We start from the raw sequence: 16,514 nt of genomic DNA on the forward strand, positions 1-16,514 counted from the left end.
GTTGTGTAAAGAAGGTTATTTGATATCTAAGGTTTAGTACATGGTAAGCAGACCGTGTTTGGTGTTGTACTGATCCACTGTGTCTCAACAGATTTCCGGTATCATCAGTGAGAAGATCGCAACATGCGTCTGCAAACTATGGACTATAAAGAGTTAAAACATTAAAATGTACTCTGTAATGTTACCAGCTTAGATTAGCATGCAGCAGGAAAAAGGACACAAAGGGCTGTTGGAGGCTGACTTGTGTCCATTCAAACTGACCTATGAACTACCTGTAACAGAAGAACCTTTAAGGAGAACCAATGGAATCATGCCAAACTGTTCTATTGTATTGCCTGTTCCTGTGAGAGTATATATGTGCGCTCTCTGAACCCAGTCTTGAGTTTCTTGCTGTGCTGTTGACGGAGGTTTCTATGGTGATGCCGGTATCTGGGTCCAGAGCGCGTGTGTATGTAACAACTGTACCTTGGGTCTGTATGATTTATTTGCGCTAATTGTCTTTAGATCACAGCGTGTAACCATCTGTTTTTTATATTGAATAATAACTTTTGTGCTTTGAAACCACACTCAAAGTCTGAAAGCATTTATTTTTTGTGTGACTCATTACGCTAAATAGCGACATTTACTAGAAAGTATAGGCAGGATTTTAATGGGGTATCCATAATACCGATGGATGGGATGCCGGTGGTCAAAACACTGGCACTGGCATCCCAATCGTGAAGAATCCCGACATGGGCTGGGGAGTACCCTAACCCTCCCCTCTTTCCCCCTAACCCTGACCCTCCCTTAGTGGTGCCTAACCCCAACCTCCCCCCAGTGGTGCCTAACCCTAACACCCCATTCCCGCACCCTAAACCTAACCCTCCCTGTGGGGCGCCTAACCCTAACCACCCCCAGTGGTGCCTAACCCCCCTTCCAGGTAGCCTAGACCTAACCCTCCCCAGGGGGTGCCTAACCATAAGGTCCCCCTGGAGTGCCTAAGCCTAACCCATCCCCCCCACCGAGGTTAACACCTAACAGAGCCCGCTTACCTTCGTTCGGGATGGCGGCTGTCAGGATTTTGCTGTCGGGATAAAGATAGATGTTGGGCTTCCGATGTCGGGATTTCGCCAGCCGGTAATGTGACTGCATCCCATTGGAATGAATGCCCGTCACTCCAGTGTGTACCCACCTTTAGTACATAGACCCCTGTGTGAGTAGGTAAGCACAGAGCCTAGTGCACCTAGATGGTGCTTTATGAGGAGATATGAGGAGTTGGATGATTTGCGACGCTCCTTGCTGAATGAGGTTTTGGTGCAGTTAGCTACTTGGCACGGCCCCTGTTTCCCCACAACAATTGATTCTTGGCAGAGATCACCCTTAAAAGCACTAATAACTTCCTCAAGACAAAGACAAATTATCAATAATGACACCAACCTTTCACTTTCATCTTGAAGTTGATCTTCTGCCCGGCAGCCTCGCAGCTATACTCTCCGCCATCTTTCTTCTCCACCTGCTCCACCACCAGACGGCGGGATTTGCCCTCGGACTCAACCCTCAGTTTCTTGCTGGAGGTGACCAGCTTCCCGTCCTTGTACCATTTCACCTCCGTCTTCTCCTGGGACACCTCGCAGCTCAGGGTGGTGCTCTCGGTCAGGACGGCCTGGACCTCCTTCTGCACCTTGTCCTGGTGGGTGAACGCCGGCTCAGGTTCTGCAATTAAATATTTACTGCTCTTATACATACTGTTCTGCACATGAATGAGGTTTGTGGACATTGGGTCTGATTCATTATGATACTCAATATAGCGTACGCACGTAGTTCAGTGCGATAGTGTGCTAATCCATAGCGATTGCACTACATATGGAAGCCCACTTTACTTTACACGCACATCTGTAATGATTAGCAAGACTGCGAAAACATCGGTACAATCGAGTAACATCGGACCCATACGCACAGATAAGGTAGGTCAGACCTCACTCAGGAATTGCTAACTTCAGCGAACGCTATGAGGCCTCAGGCTGCGTAGGGCATCACAGTGTATAATTTATGCACGACCCATTGGCACACACTGGCACGCCTGCGTTCGCACGGCCACCCCCCGTCACCAGCCACAAACGGCACTTCCTGTCAATCACTCTGCGATGGGTCTGCGTAGTCACTGCGATCGCAGTCCCAACGGCAATGACTGGTTCGCGCATGCGCACTGCGATGCATGCGCAGGACGCAACAAATGGCCGATTGCGTGTGTATAAGCATCTGCGTTCCTTGCTGAATCAGGCCCATTGTTAGGATTATACAGCATTTCTCTAGAAGTTTTTTTTTAAATGTTTTTGGTATCCATCATGGCAGAAACATGGTTTAATTCCCCCCCTCGCTCTATAATCAGAAGAGATCTTTCCGGTGATTGCGGTGTACACCACCTGCTTTTTGAAAGCTTTTCAGCGGTAATCTTATTGTTTAGAATCCACCTCATACAGCACAGCCATCCGCAGCGTCCTCTGAGCCGAATTATGGCGGGGGAGGTTGCTGTATCGACACATAGCTTCCTATTGATCCAAGTGGACACAGCTCTACTAGGCTTAGCTCCCTATTGGCCCACATGGCTATCTCCTACTAGGTCTAGCTTCCTATTGGCCCACATGGTTACTCTCCTACTAGGCTTAGCTCCCTATTGGTCCACATGGCTATCTCCTACTAGGTCTAGCTTCCTATTGGCCCACATGGTTACTCTCCTTCTAGGCTTAGCTTCCTATTGGTTCACATGGTTACTCTCCTACTAGGCTTAGCTTCCTATTAGTTCACATGGTTACTCCTATGAAGTCTAGCTTCCTATTGGCCCACATGGTTATCTCCTACTAGGTCTAGCTTTCTATTAGCCCACATGGTTACTCTACTACTAAGTCTAGCTTCCTATTGGCCCACATGGCTATCTCCTACTAGGTCTAGCTTCCTATTGCCCCACATGGCTATCTCCTACTAGGTCTAGCTTCCTATTAGCCCACATGGTTACTCTCCTACTAAGTCTAGCTTCCTATTGGCCCACATGGCTATCTCCTACTAGGTCTAGCCTCCTATTGCCCCACATGACTATCTCCTACTAGGTCTAGCTTCCTATTGTCCCACATGGCTATCAACTACTAGGTCTAGCTTCCTATTGCCCCACATGACTATCTCCTACTAGGTCTACCTTCCTATTGGCCCACATGGCTATCTCCTACTAGGTCTAGCTTCCTATTAGCCCACAAGGTTACTCACCAACTAAGTCTAGCTTCCAATTGGCCCACATGGCTATCTCCTACTAGGTATAGCTTCCTATTGCCCCACATGACTATCTCCTACTAGGTCTAGCTTCCTATTAGCCCACATGGTTACTCTCCTACTAGGTCTAGCTTCCTATTGCCCCACATGACTATCTCCTACTAGGTCTAGCTTCCTATTGGCCCACATGGCTATCTCCTACTAGGCTTACCTCCCTATTGGCCCACATGATTACTCTCCTACTAGGCTTAGCTCCCTTTTGGCCGACATGGCTATCTCCTACTAGGTCTAGCTTCCTATTGGCCCACATGGTTACTCTACTACTAGGCTTAGCTCCCTATTGTTCCACATGGCTATCTCCTACTAGGCTTAGCTTCCTATTGGTTCACATTGTTACTCAACTACTAGGCTTAGCTTCCTATTGGTTCACATGGTTACTCTCCTACTAAGTCTAGCTTCCTATTGGCCCACATGGTTATCTCCTACTAGGTCTAGCTTCCTATTAGCCCACATGGTTACTCTCCTACTAAGTCTAGCTTCCTATTGGCCCACATGGTTACTCTCCTACTAAGTCTAGCTTCCAATTGGCCCACATGGCTATCTCCTACTAGGTATAGCTTCCTATTGCCCCACATGACTATCTCCTACTAGGTCTAGCTTCCTATTAGCCCACATGGTTACTCTCCTACTAGGTCTAGCTTCCTATTGCCCCACATGACTATCTCCTACTAGGTCAAGCTTCCTATTGGCCCACATGGCTATCTCCTACTAGGCTTACCTCCCTATTGGCCCACATGGTTACTCTCCTACTAGGCTTAGCTCCCTTTAGGCCGACATGGCTATCTCCTACTAGGTCTAGCTTCCTATTGGTCCATATGGTTACTCTCCTACTAGGCTTAGCTCCCTATTGGCCCACATGGCTATCTCATACTAGGTCTAGCTTCCTATTGGCCCACATGGCTATCTCCTACAAGGCTTAGCTCCCTATTGGCCCACATGGTTACTCTCCTACTAGGCTTAGCTCCCTATTGGCCCACATAGCCATCTCATACTAGGTCTAGCTTCCTATTGGCCCACATGGCTATCTCCTACTAGGTCTAGCTTCCTATTGGCCCACATTGCTATCTCCTACTAGGCTTACCTCCTTATTGGCCCACATGGTTACTCTCCTACTAGGCTTAGCTCCCTATTGGCCCATGTGGCTATCTCCTACTAGGTCTAGCTTCCTATTGGCCCACATGGCTATCTCCTACTAGGCTTAGCTCCCTATTGGCCCACATGGTTACTCTCCTACTAGGCTTAGATCCCTATTGGCCCAGACGGCTATCTCCTACTAGTTCTAGCTTCCTATTGGCCCACATTGCTATCTCCTACTAGGCTTGCCTCCTTATTGGCCCACATGGTTACTCTCCTACTAGGCTTAGCTCCCTATTGGCCCACATGGCTATCTCCTACTAGGCTTAGCTCCCTATTGGCCCACATGGTTGCTCTCCTACTAGGCTTAGATCCCTATTGGCCCAGACGGCTATCTCCTACTAGGTCTAACTTCCTATTGGCCTATATGGCTATCTCCTACTAGGTCTAGCTTCCTATTGGCCCATATGGTTATTCTCTTGCTAGGCTTAGCTCCCTATTGACCCGCATGGTTACTCTCCTAATAGGCTTCCTCTTGCTCTCTTCAAAGAATCTACTGTCCTAAATCTTAAGAAACTTTCCGACTGTAAGAGCAGATTGAAGGAGTCATTGTGCAGGAATAGAAAGCTTTGGACAAAGTGTCTTTGGGGAATAACCAACTGTCTAAATTATGTCCACCAAAGGAGATCAAGTTACAGAGAAACGGAGCATTTATTGCATTATCGGGGGGCTCTGATAATTGGAGGGTGGAAACTGTAAAATGGACCCATACTGCACGTATTCTGCCCTATGTGTCACAGTGAGAGTAGCTATTTCTATCTAGTGTTCAGAAGAAATGTACCTTTTTAAAATAATGTATTTTGGCTTCTTAAACTCATGTTACTTATAGATAAAGAGAGGCACAATATAGTGTCGATTAGGGAGAAATATATATGGATAGTAACAGGGCCGTAACTAGGGGTGTGTAACCGGTGCACAGCCCTAGTTACCAGGATCGCTGCTGCAGCACTGCCGGAGTGTCCATTAGGCGCTCCAGAGCATCCTAAGGAAACTCCAAGTCAGCGCTACACTTACCGGTGCTGCTGGCCCCTCCCCCTCCATGCGACGTAATGACAGGTACAGAAGCTAATGTGTAGGACATACAGTTAACCCATTTCAATAATTATCTAGATTATGGAAGAACGGGATTGTGAAAGGTTCTGGCATCCACCTTTCACTTTGATCTTGAAGTTGATCTTCTGCCCGGCTGCCTCGCAGCTGTACTCTCCGCCATCTTTCTTCTCCACCTGTTCCACCACCAGACGGCGGGATTTGCCCTCGGACTCCACCCTCAGTTTCTTGCTGGAGGTGATCAGCTTCCCGTCCTTGTACCATTTCACCTCCATCTTCTCCTGGGACACATCACAGCTCAGGGTGGTGCTCTCGGTCAGGACGGCCTGGACCTCCTTCTGCACCTTGTCCTGGTGGGCGAACACCGGCTCAGGTTCTGCAATATAAGAAAAAAACGAAAAACGGACTTCTTTATGTACAATTTAGAATGTTTGTAAACATTTGATTTAGGGGTCTATTTACTAAGCAGTGTTAGGAGACAAAGTGAAAAGTGATAAGAAAGTGATAAGGTGCCAGCCAATCAGCTCCCAACTGTCATTTCACAGGCTGTGTTTGAAAAATGACAGTTGAGAGCTGATTGGCTGGCACCTTATCACTTTTCACTCTGTCTCCTAACACTGCTTAGTAACTAGATCCCTCAGTCTGTTCACTGCTGGGGTAACGGATAAGCATAGAGATCGGGCTACACTCCCACAACTCTCCCATGTGACGCATCTGTTCCATGCTTCCATATTGTCGCCACCCATAAACGTGCGTTTCACATTAGGCTCCAATTGCTGGAGATGCGGGTAGCATGGAGCTACTTAGTTCTGCGGAAGCGCAACCGTTTCCAGTTTAGACACAAGCGCAGTCAGCAGAAAGTTGCGTCCGTTTTTTTCACTTGCCTCTGACTCAGAATTAGTTTCTACATATTTCAGGGCCAAAATCACTGAAACTTAGGCCCCCATTTACTAACGAGTTTTATCACCAAAACGAGTGATACATTTCACAGTGTATAATAATGGTGCTCCAGCCAATCAGCTCCCAACTGTCGCTGTGTATAATAATGGTGCTCCAGCCAATCAGCTCCCAACTGTCGCTGTGTATAATAATGGTGCTCCAGCCAATCAGCTCCCAACTGTCATTTTTCTAGCAGTTGACAGTTGGGAGCTGATTGGCTGGATCACCATTATTATACACAGCGACAGTTGGGAGCTGATTGGCTGGAGCACCATTTATCATACACCGTGACAGTTGGGAGCTGATTTCCTGGAGCACCATTATCATACACAGTGACAGTTGGGAGCTGATTGGCTGGAGCACCATTATCATACACAGTGACAGTTGGGAGCTGATTGGCTGGAGCACCATTTATCATACACAGTGACAGTTGGGAGCTGATTGGCTGGAGCACCATTTATCATACACCGTGACAGTTGGGAGCTGATTGGCTGGAGCACCATTATTATACACTGTGAAATTTATAGCTTGTTTTGGTGATAAAACTCGTTAGTAAATGAGGCCCTTAGATTGCAATTTTAAATAATAGCACATACTATGGTGTCATGTACAGTATGTGATAGATTGGTGTCTCTTACAAGGTCATGTCCTTGATAACTGTCTACAACGCTCTAAGGGCCTGATTCAGACCCAGTCGCAAGCGCTGTGCGCTCGCAACCGGGTCGATGGTAGGCCAGTGCGCATGCGCACGACGGAGTTGGCTCCGTCGTGCGCATGCGCGAGACCCGGATAGCGACAGGCACTCCGTCGCTCCGGGTCTCGTACCAAAGGGGGCGTGCTGTCGATGTTGAGTGACAGCACGCCCCCTTTGGTGGGCGGGCCGGGGGCGTGGCTGCCCAGACGGAGGTGTTCCCATGGGAACGCCTACCGTCTGGGGCCGGCCCCACTGACATCACGAGTGATGTCAGCGGGAGAGATTTCGGCTCGGTTAGATCCGAAAGCTCTCTGGGGCTTTCGGCAACGAGACCCTACCACACCAAGAGTCTCGTCGCAAGCCCGATGGTCTTGACCATCGCGACTATCATCATAACCGCTCGCTATAGCTGTGGGTGGTCACCCACAGCTATGCGAGCGGCCCGGAGGCCGTTCTGAAAAAAAAATGCCCGGCCCTGATTCAGAGCGAGCGCTCTGTCAGAGCGTCCGGCTCTGAATCAGGCCCTAAATTCTAACTGAAACTCTAAAAGCAAAATCACTTTGAAGCTGCAAGGAATTGACTTGAGTGATTGTCAAAATATAATTAGGAAACAAATGGGAGGACACCACTAAATGCCCTACATCCCTCAGTATCATGAGCTGCTGATTAGCGCCATCTAGAGTTGAGGAACGTTCAAATATTATTTTGAGTATAAACACATAACAGTATCTATGCAGGGGATTGTTTCAGAAGCAGCAGCGCACAATAAAACACAATATTTCACTTTGCACCAGACATTGGGCCTGATTCAGCACGGACCAGTCGATGGTGCGTAATGCGCATGCGTATGCAGCGCAGTGTGCCTGCGCATAATAGCATTGTGATCGCACTGCGATCACACACGCGGAAAGAAAACCATCGCAGAATGAGTGACGGAACGTCAGCGTTTGGGGGCGGTGACGGAGTGATCGGAGAAATGCGGGCGTCTGTCCGTTTGAACGGCGTGCATAAATTAGCCACTTCGACGGCACGCGCAGCGTGCTCACTGCATGTGACGAGACTTGCAATTTCTGAATCAGGTCAGAGCTGCTGTAATTGTGCGTGAGGGGCCGATGTTACCAATGTATACGCAGGAAAGTGAGGTATTACGGATATGGGAAAGCGGAGGTTGGGCGTCTCTATGCTGGCGATCCGTGCTTAATCACGCCCATTGTCACTAAGACGGTGGCTTTCACTGAGGCATAAGGTATTGGTGATGTTTGGTTTATTTTATTCATTTAGATTTGGAAAATAAATAGATTATGTTGATATATTTAGAATTTAAATTTTTGGAATAAAATTGATAGAATTTTATATTTACTGTTGCAGATCAATTCACTGTTTTTTAGTTTCAGCGAACAATAATAATAATCGCCACCTTTGACGTTGATCTTGAAGTTGATCTTCTGCCCGGCGGCCTCGCAGCTGTACTCTCCGCCATCTTTCTTCTCCACCTGCTCCACCACCAGACGGCGGGATTTGCCCTCAGACTCCACCCTCAGTTTCTTGCTGGAGGTGACCAGCTTCCCGTCCTTGTACCATTTCACCTCCGTCTTCTCCTGGGACACCTCGCAGCTCAGGGTGGCGCTCTGGGTCAGGACGGCCTGGACCTCCTTCTGCACCTTCTCCAAGTTGGTAAATGCAGTTTTGGGCTCTGAAAAAAAAAGTTATATTTATCTATATACTAACAAATGTAATGTGACTGCTGGGAATGTACTGACTCCAATTAGAGGATAAGAGTGGGGAAAAAAGGGGGAAAAACGCTCACCGCACAAGCGACAAAATCACCATGTAATTATAGAGGGAAATCAAAGAGTATATTCTTCTATGTAAGAAAAAAAGGGAGAAAACTGGCTATACCCACAGTATTCCTATGGATCCAAATTAATAAATGGAATTGTGGCGGTGCTGCTCAGAGTAATTCAATGTGGAACAAAGGAAAAGGGAAAGAGGTCCAAGGACCAAATCCAAGACTCTATAACGGCGCACTCATAATAGCTGGTAAGTATGTAATAATTAATAAAATATAACTTTTAATAAATTCTATCAAGAATTTATTAAAAGTTATATTTTATTAATTATTACATACTTACCAGCTATTATGAGTGCGCCGTTATAGAGTCTTGGATTTGGTCTTTGGACCTCTTTCCCTTTTCCAATGTACTGACTCCCTCTGCCATGACACCTCAAAGCAAATAGGGATCTCTTCTCATTGCCTCGACGAAAGTGGGGTGAGAAACTTTATAAGAACAGAAAATCTGCAAATCAATAGGGCTCAATCACTAAAATTGCATTTAGTTGGACAGTTCACACTAAACCAGTGGTTCTTAAGTTTTTCCGACAGGTCCTGTTTTCAGATAAATTTTAAATTTGACATGTATTGGACATAGCACTTTACCCAGAAAATATAACAGTAAATAGTTTACCAACATTTAGAATAACATTGTTACTATGGACACTTCATCCATTAAAAAAAGTAATTTTTGCAGAAAATCATTACTCCTTCATCCACTCACCTGTTCAATTATAACCTATAATAATAAGTGAACAGAATCTCACCACAACAGCGCCCCTGCTGGGTGAGCTGAGCAGCACAGCTGTAAGAGCAAGTCAGGACAGAGGGCCTGATTCAGAGGCGCTCGCAAAAAGCGAGCGCTCGCTCTGAATCAGGGCGGGCGCAGGTTTTTTTAGTAGCGGCCTCTTGGCCGCTCGCATAGCTGTGGGTTACCACCCACAGCTATTGCGAGCGGCCAGGATGATGGTCGCGATGGTCAAGACCATCGCGACCATAGGGCTTGCGATGAGACCCTTGTGGTAGAGTCTCGTGGGCGCAAGCCTCAGAGAGCTTCTGCCGCGCGTGCGCACTGGGCCACCATTGACCCGCTTGCGAGCGCAATGCGCTTGCGACCGGATCTGAATCAGGCCCAGAGAGCCCCAAACCCTGCTAGAATGTTACAGAGTTATTGGTGGTCTATATTGAGCCGATATTATGTATGCATAATGGGGGCTGATTCAGCCTCAGACACTATTGCTGAAGCGACGGGCATTCGTTGTGACATCGGAACGAATGCCTGTCAGCAATGATTGTGCGTCCACACTGGATGACTTTAATGAACAAACACTGTTACGTCATTCATTAGCAATGTGCAGCACATCAAACCTGGAGACCTTCACTAGCGACCGCTGGAGCGCGCAAACATGCGTACACACTGAGCGATATAGGTCATTACAAAAATGGCATATTGCCCTGACATCGCTCCAGTGTGTACCAGTCTTTAGAAGCAGTTACAAGAGAGTAATTGATAACACGGCAGATGGATTTTATCGTCTGAATTAGAAAATGTCAGATTAATGAAAGTATTTGTTTTAACAAAGCAGGATTATAGGGAATCATGGGGAAAATAGGATATATTATTATTAAGAGTCCTGTACAACCAAAGGCATGGCAGGTAGCGATTATAGGGCGGAATTCAATTGTTTTTGCAGCCCGCATCTCCCGTCTAAAGTGACGGGAGATCACGGGCCGCTATTCAATTGTTCCAGGTTTTCGCCCTGATCGCGCCCAAAGTGGTAGGGTTTAGCCGCGTAAATCGGCAAACCCCGACCAAAGTGCAGGGCGTGATAGCCAAAAGTGCCGTTTGGGCGCCCAAACAGGTCATTTTTCGCCAATTTCAGCTCGCACCCCTCTGGGGCTGCGAGATGAAATGGAGCGCTGCCAGATGATCGCGCCCAACAGGAGCAACAATTGAATAGCTCCGTCGGGCGCGATGGGGGCTGGAAATAATTGAATTCCGCCCATTATGTCCTTGCGAGAATACGGTAGTTATAGCTTTCTCTCCTCTAACTGCCAGGGACACAGTCTATAGATGGTTTTGATAAACCTCCTTTATGTCCGTTGACTCAGGGCCTAATTTAGAGATGGACGCAATGCCACACTGCGAACGTGCAGCGATTTTTTTTTTTGAGATTACGTCGGCACAGAGGATTCATTTGCAAAATGAGTTACAAGTAGTCAGCGTTTGGGGGAGGTAAAGGGGGATTGGCTAGGCAAACGCAGGCGCGTCTGACCGTTTAAATGCCGTTTCATGGGCGTGCATAGATTAGCTATTGCGATCTCCTTCGCAGAATGAGGGCTCTGCATGTCAGGAGAGACACTGTGTGTTTTTGAGACATGTCAGACATATACGCTGCATGGCGTTCTGATCTGAGTCGATGTTACCGATGTTTACGCTGGTGCGTGACGTCAGACGGATATCAGAAGGCATTAGTGGGCGACCCTCGGGCAAGCTTTGGAAACAGCATATTTTCGCAGCTGTGGTCAGTGCAATATCGCAGCTGCGTTTGCATTAGCGTAAACTGCTGAATCAAGCTCTAAGGTTGTATAGATATATGGAGAGAGTGTGCGATTTATCATTGTACCTAGCTGTAAGAGATATGATGTAACATATGCTAAGTAGCTGTCTTCATGCTGGCTCTGAGTCATCTCTATTAACAACTTGGCTTCATCATTCTCAATGGACTCCAAGACTCCCGCGATTACAAAGGTTAAGCCCTTCAAGCAATTATCTGCTCCCAAGAGACTTTGCTTAGTGCTAAGAACTTTAGCTGAAGAACTGGTCTCAGCTATAGAAGAAAGTGAAAGATCTGATTGTGAACATGAAATTTCCTTGAACTTTAACTTGGAACTTTTTCCTTTCTGAAATGTAGGTACCTCCAGAAGTAGTAATCAAACAGACTGGAATGGACAAGTCACTTGAAGCTAACTTCTCAGACATAACACTGGAAAGCTTCTGCTGGGGTATAATACCTGAAGACTTCTCCTGAATTATAATACTTGAAGACTCCTCCTGGGATATAGCACTTGAAACCCCCTTCTGGGGAGAGACACTTGAAAACTTCTCTTGAAGAATAACACTTGGAATCCCTTTCTGGGGAAAGACACTTGAAATCCCCTCCTGGGGAACGACACTTGGAACCTACTCCTGGAGCACGAGACTAGAAACCTCATCCTGGGGTGTGAAACTCGAAACAGAGACCCCCTCCTGGGGCGTGAAACTTGTAACCCCCTCCTGGGGTATGAAACTTGAAACCCCCTCTTGGGGTGAGAGACTTGAGACTCCCTCCTGGGGTGAGAAACCAGAAACCCCCTCCTGGGATATAATCCTTGAAATCCCCTCTTGGGGCATGACACTTGAAATCCCCTCCTGGGGAATAGCACTTGGAACCCCCTCCTGGGGTATTGCACCTGAAGACTTTTCTTGAAGTATAACACATTAAGCTCGAAACTGAGACTTCCTCTTGGGGTGTGAAACTTGAAAACCCCTCCTGGGGTATAGCATTTGAAATCCCCTTCTGAGGAATAGCACTTTAAATCCCCATCTTTGGAATGGCACTTGGATCCCCCTCCTGGGGTAGGACACTTGAAAACCCCCTCCTGGGGTATGCACTTGAATCTCCCCCTAGGGGAGAGAGACTAGAACCTCTCGTGTGGGTTGAAAAACTTGAGACCCCCTCATGGGGTGAAACACTTGAAATCCCCTCCTGGGGTATGAAACTCGAAAATGAGACCCCATCCTGGGGCATGAAACCTGTAACCCCCCCCTGGGGTATGAAACTTGAAACCCCTTCTTGGGGTGAGAAACTTGAGACCCCCTCATGGGGTGCAACACTTGAGACCCCATCCTGGGGTGAGAAACTAGAAACCCCCTTCTCGGGGTGAGAGACCTGAGACCCCCTCTTGGGGTATGAAACTTGAAACAGAGACCCCTTCCTGAGGTACGAGGCTTGAAACCCCCTGCTGGGGTACAAGACTTGAAACCCCCTGTGGGTGTGAAAAACTTGAGACCCCCTCCTGGGGTACGACACTCAAAAACCCCTCCTGGGGTATAACACCAGAAGACCCCTCCTGTGGTAAGACACTTGAAAACCCCTCCTGGGGTACAACTTCAGATAATTCCTCTTGGGGGGGAGAAGCTTGAGACCTCCTCATGGGGTAAGCAACTAGAAACCTCCTCTGATGGTGAGGACACAGGAATGTTTCCTGGTGTTAACTGAATGGATTTGCCCACAGAAGATGTCAGCTCAGATGTCTCCTCCAAAACTTTTAAATCAGATTCTTCTACCAAGGTTAAAGAAACTGACGTCTTAAAGCAACTGAGAGAAGCACAATCGTCACCGGAGTCGGAACTAGAAGAAGCTATACCCGGACTGAGACCGGAGCACACTGGAGGAGATATACTAACTTTAGGCGGTTGGAATATTCTGAATAACTTCCCAAGACAAGAGTGGATGCATCTTGTAACAGGACCCCAATCATAAATTTGAACCTTAAACTGTGAGACGATGTTGCCTCCTTGCCCAGAGCAGAAGTTAGGGAAGATGCAGAAGGCTGCGGGCTGGAACTGAAAGTGTTGTCATAGGAAGTCTTACTGTAATTATCCTTACTGGGTTCACGAAGGAGACAGTCCTTAATAAAATGATCCGCCCTACTGTTGCTGTCGTTCTGCCTCGGTAAGCTTCGGGAGTGGATGTCTTACTTATTCTTGTAAGAGAGGAGGGCACAGGTGGCTCAGTTGAAACAGAAACGGCACTAGACAGCTTGGGAAATATTTGAAAAAATGTAGGGAGGAGTTCTTGAAGTTGCACTAGAAGCTGGTAGAAACTAGTAAACTGTACCGAAGTACAGAAATTGGAGGATTCATAGGCCAGGGGACTACTAGAAGGTTGGGTTGTACAATTAGAAAGGAATTCTGCAGTCGAAGTAGAAACTTCTTGGGAACTTGGCTCAGGAGGAAGGGACCCAGAAGAATTTACGGACGGAACTTGAAATGAGCCTGGAGATGAAGTGGAAACAACAGAAAGAATGGAACTAAATTGAGAAAATATTTCTTGTAACTGTAGATCCATGAGTTGCTGAGCTGTCTCTTGTGCAGTCACACGAAGGAGTAGATCTTGAAAACTCACTTCACCCTGGAACCTGGTGGCTTGCATATTGGCTGTTCAAACTGTCACAATCCGTATGGGAAATCCTCAGGTGAGGGAAAAAGCCAGGGGGTTAGGGTGACTAGGGAACAACTAGGCGAGTGCCAAGGACTAGGGCCCTGATTCAGAGCCAGACGGTCTGACAGACTGCTCGCTCTGAATCAGGGCGTCTTTTTTTTTTTTATGGAGCGGCCTCCTGGCCGCTCGCATTGCTGTGGGTTGCTACCCACAGCTAATGCGAGTGGCCAGGATGATGGTCGCGATGGTCAAGACCATCGCGACCATCGGGCTTGCGATGAGACCCTTGTGGTAGGGTCTCGTAGCCGCAAGCCCCAGAGAGCTTTCGGCAAACAGAGCCGAAAGCTCTCCCAATGACATCACTTGTGATGTCAGTGGGGCTGCCCCATGACAGTAGGCATTCTCATGGGAACGCCTCCGTCTGGGCAGCCACCCCCCCGGCCCGCCCACCAAAGGGGGCATGCTGTCACTCAACATCAACAGCATGCTCCTTTTGGTATGAGACCCGGAGCGACGGATTGCCCGTCAATATCCGGGTCTCGTGCATGCGCACGACGGAGCCGGCTCCGTCATTCGCATGCCCTCTGGGCCACCATTGACCCGGTTGCGAGCGCTCAGCGTTTGCGACCGGGTCTGAATCAGGCCCTAGATCTCCCTATTGTGGACAAACTCATGTTTGACTAGACCTGTCCAGAGGCAGATCTAACCCACTTGTGGTCTTCACCAGTGACCCCTCCATAATACCCTTAGGTAGCTGGTCATTGGATCATAGGATCAGCTGAGTGACCGCAGGACTACCATTGGGAGAGACTAGTCAGGTGATATGGAGCAACATGGCTGCGCCCATGCCCGGCACCCCGGAAACCAGGAGGCACGTACAGAAGCCCTAGCAGATCCCGGGGAAAATACTCAGACACCACTCACCTCCACTCCCAGCGACTGAACACCTAAGCCCAAGGACGCTGGCTTGAAGGTGAGTAGCGGCAGATCCCATGAAGCATCTTGACAAGGATCTTGGTATTTGGGGGTAAAGACAAAACCAGAAACCTACATTTCCATTGTCTAACTACAGTACTAGAAATATAAAAGCCGATTGCTGATTGGTTGTTGATCAGTGCACATTTTTCTACTAAATGCGACATTAGTAACTAAGCCCTATTGCCTGAGCACAATTTATCTCTTACAGACCACACTTTCTCCTGACCCAATTTGCGCTCTACAGATGGTTTCACTTCAAGTTATTTTATTCACCTTTGACGTTGAGCTTGAAGTTGATCTTCTGCCCGGCCGCCTCGCAGCTGTACTCTCCGCCATCTTTCTTCTCCACCTGTTCCACCACCAGACGGCGATATTTGCCCTCAGACTCCACCCTCAGTTTTTTGCTGGTGGTGACCAGCTTCCCGTCCTTGTACCATTTCACCTCCGCCTTGCTGTCGGAGACCTCGCAGCACAAGATGGTGCTCTCGGTCATGGCGGCTGCTACCTCCTTTTGAACTTTGTCTTGATTGATGAATGCAGTCTCAGGTTCTGCAGAATGTCATCATAGAGATCATATCATTATTTTCATCATCAACATTGACTTATGTAGCGTCAGCATTTTCCACTGCAGGTTACAGTTTGGCACAAGATAAGTCCTGGATCTTCATATAGAGAGATTCTAACCTTGCATCATACTCTGTGTGTGCTATAGACCGTACACACTGAGGGGCCTGCTTCTGAGCCACACGCTGCTAGCGAGCGCTCGCTCTAAATCAGGGTGTGTTTTTTTTTCTCCAGGCCACTCGCAAAGCTGTGGGAGACCACCCACAGCTTGTGTGAGTGGCCTAGAGTCTGTTGTGATTATCACGACCATCGGGCTTGCGACGAGACCCTGTGGTAGGGTCTCGGCTCTCGCAAGCCCGAGTGGACTTCCTGCTCTAATAGAGTAGGAAGTCCACTACTGAAATCACTAGTGATGTCAATAGGTCCGCCTGAAACGCCAGGCGTTCCTTTGGGAACAAAAAGTATGGTGGTCGCTCATATCTGCTTAATGACATAGCACAGGTGCTTGAAAAGGGCGGGGTTTACACTGAACCACAGAAAAAAAGATTCCCTCCAGCTCACTCAACAAAAAATACTTAAATCCTACATGATAATAGAAATGAATAAGCACCAGGCCATCGTCAAGGCTCCACTATACTGGCGTCCCTAACATTAAGGGGTTCACGTCCGAGAAGCAATGTACCTCAAAAAATTCCAGCCAAGGACCATCCCCAGGGCATCACACGAAATCAACTTCTTTTCCCTTTTCGTGAACCCCTTAATGGTAGGGAGGCCAGTATAGAGGAGCCTTGACGATGGCCTGGCGCTTATTCATATA

The 16,514-nt window shown here is 47.8% G+C and overlaps 1 protein-coding gene across 27 annotated transcripts in view; it reads right to left on the bottom strand.

Moving 5' to 3' along the window:
- The window catches only part of OBSCN (obscurin, cytoskeletal calmodulin and titin-interacting RhoGEF), a 646,947-nt gene that overhangs the window by 518,843 nt on the left and 111,590 nt on the right, over positions 1 to 16,514 (bottom strand). For all 27 annotated transcript variants that reach the window (XM_088467488.1, XM_088467486.1, XM_088467498.1 and 24 more), the window contains exons 11-14: positions 15,407 to 15,682; positions 8,535 to 8,810; positions 5,585 to 5,860; positions 1,417 to 1,692 (exon numbers count right to left, since the gene is read on the bottom strand). In XM_088467488.1, the coding sequence (XP_088323614.1) occupies positions 1,417 to 1,692; positions 5,585 to 5,860; positions 8,535 to 8,810; positions 15,407 to 15,682 (1,104 nt within the window). The remainder of the gene's footprint in view (positions 1 to 1,416; positions 1,693 to 5,584; positions 5,861 to 8,534; positions 8,811 to 15,406; positions 15,683 to 16,514) is intronic.

The sequence above is a fragment of the Taudactylus pleione genome, unplaced genomic scaffold, assembly GCF_031769625.1.
Source record: "Taudactylus pleione unplaced genomic scaffold, aTauple2 ptg000071l, whole genome shotgun sequence".
Lineage (NCBI taxonomy): Eukaryota > Metazoa > Chordata > Amphibia > Anura > Myobatrachidae > Taudactylus > Taudactylus pleione.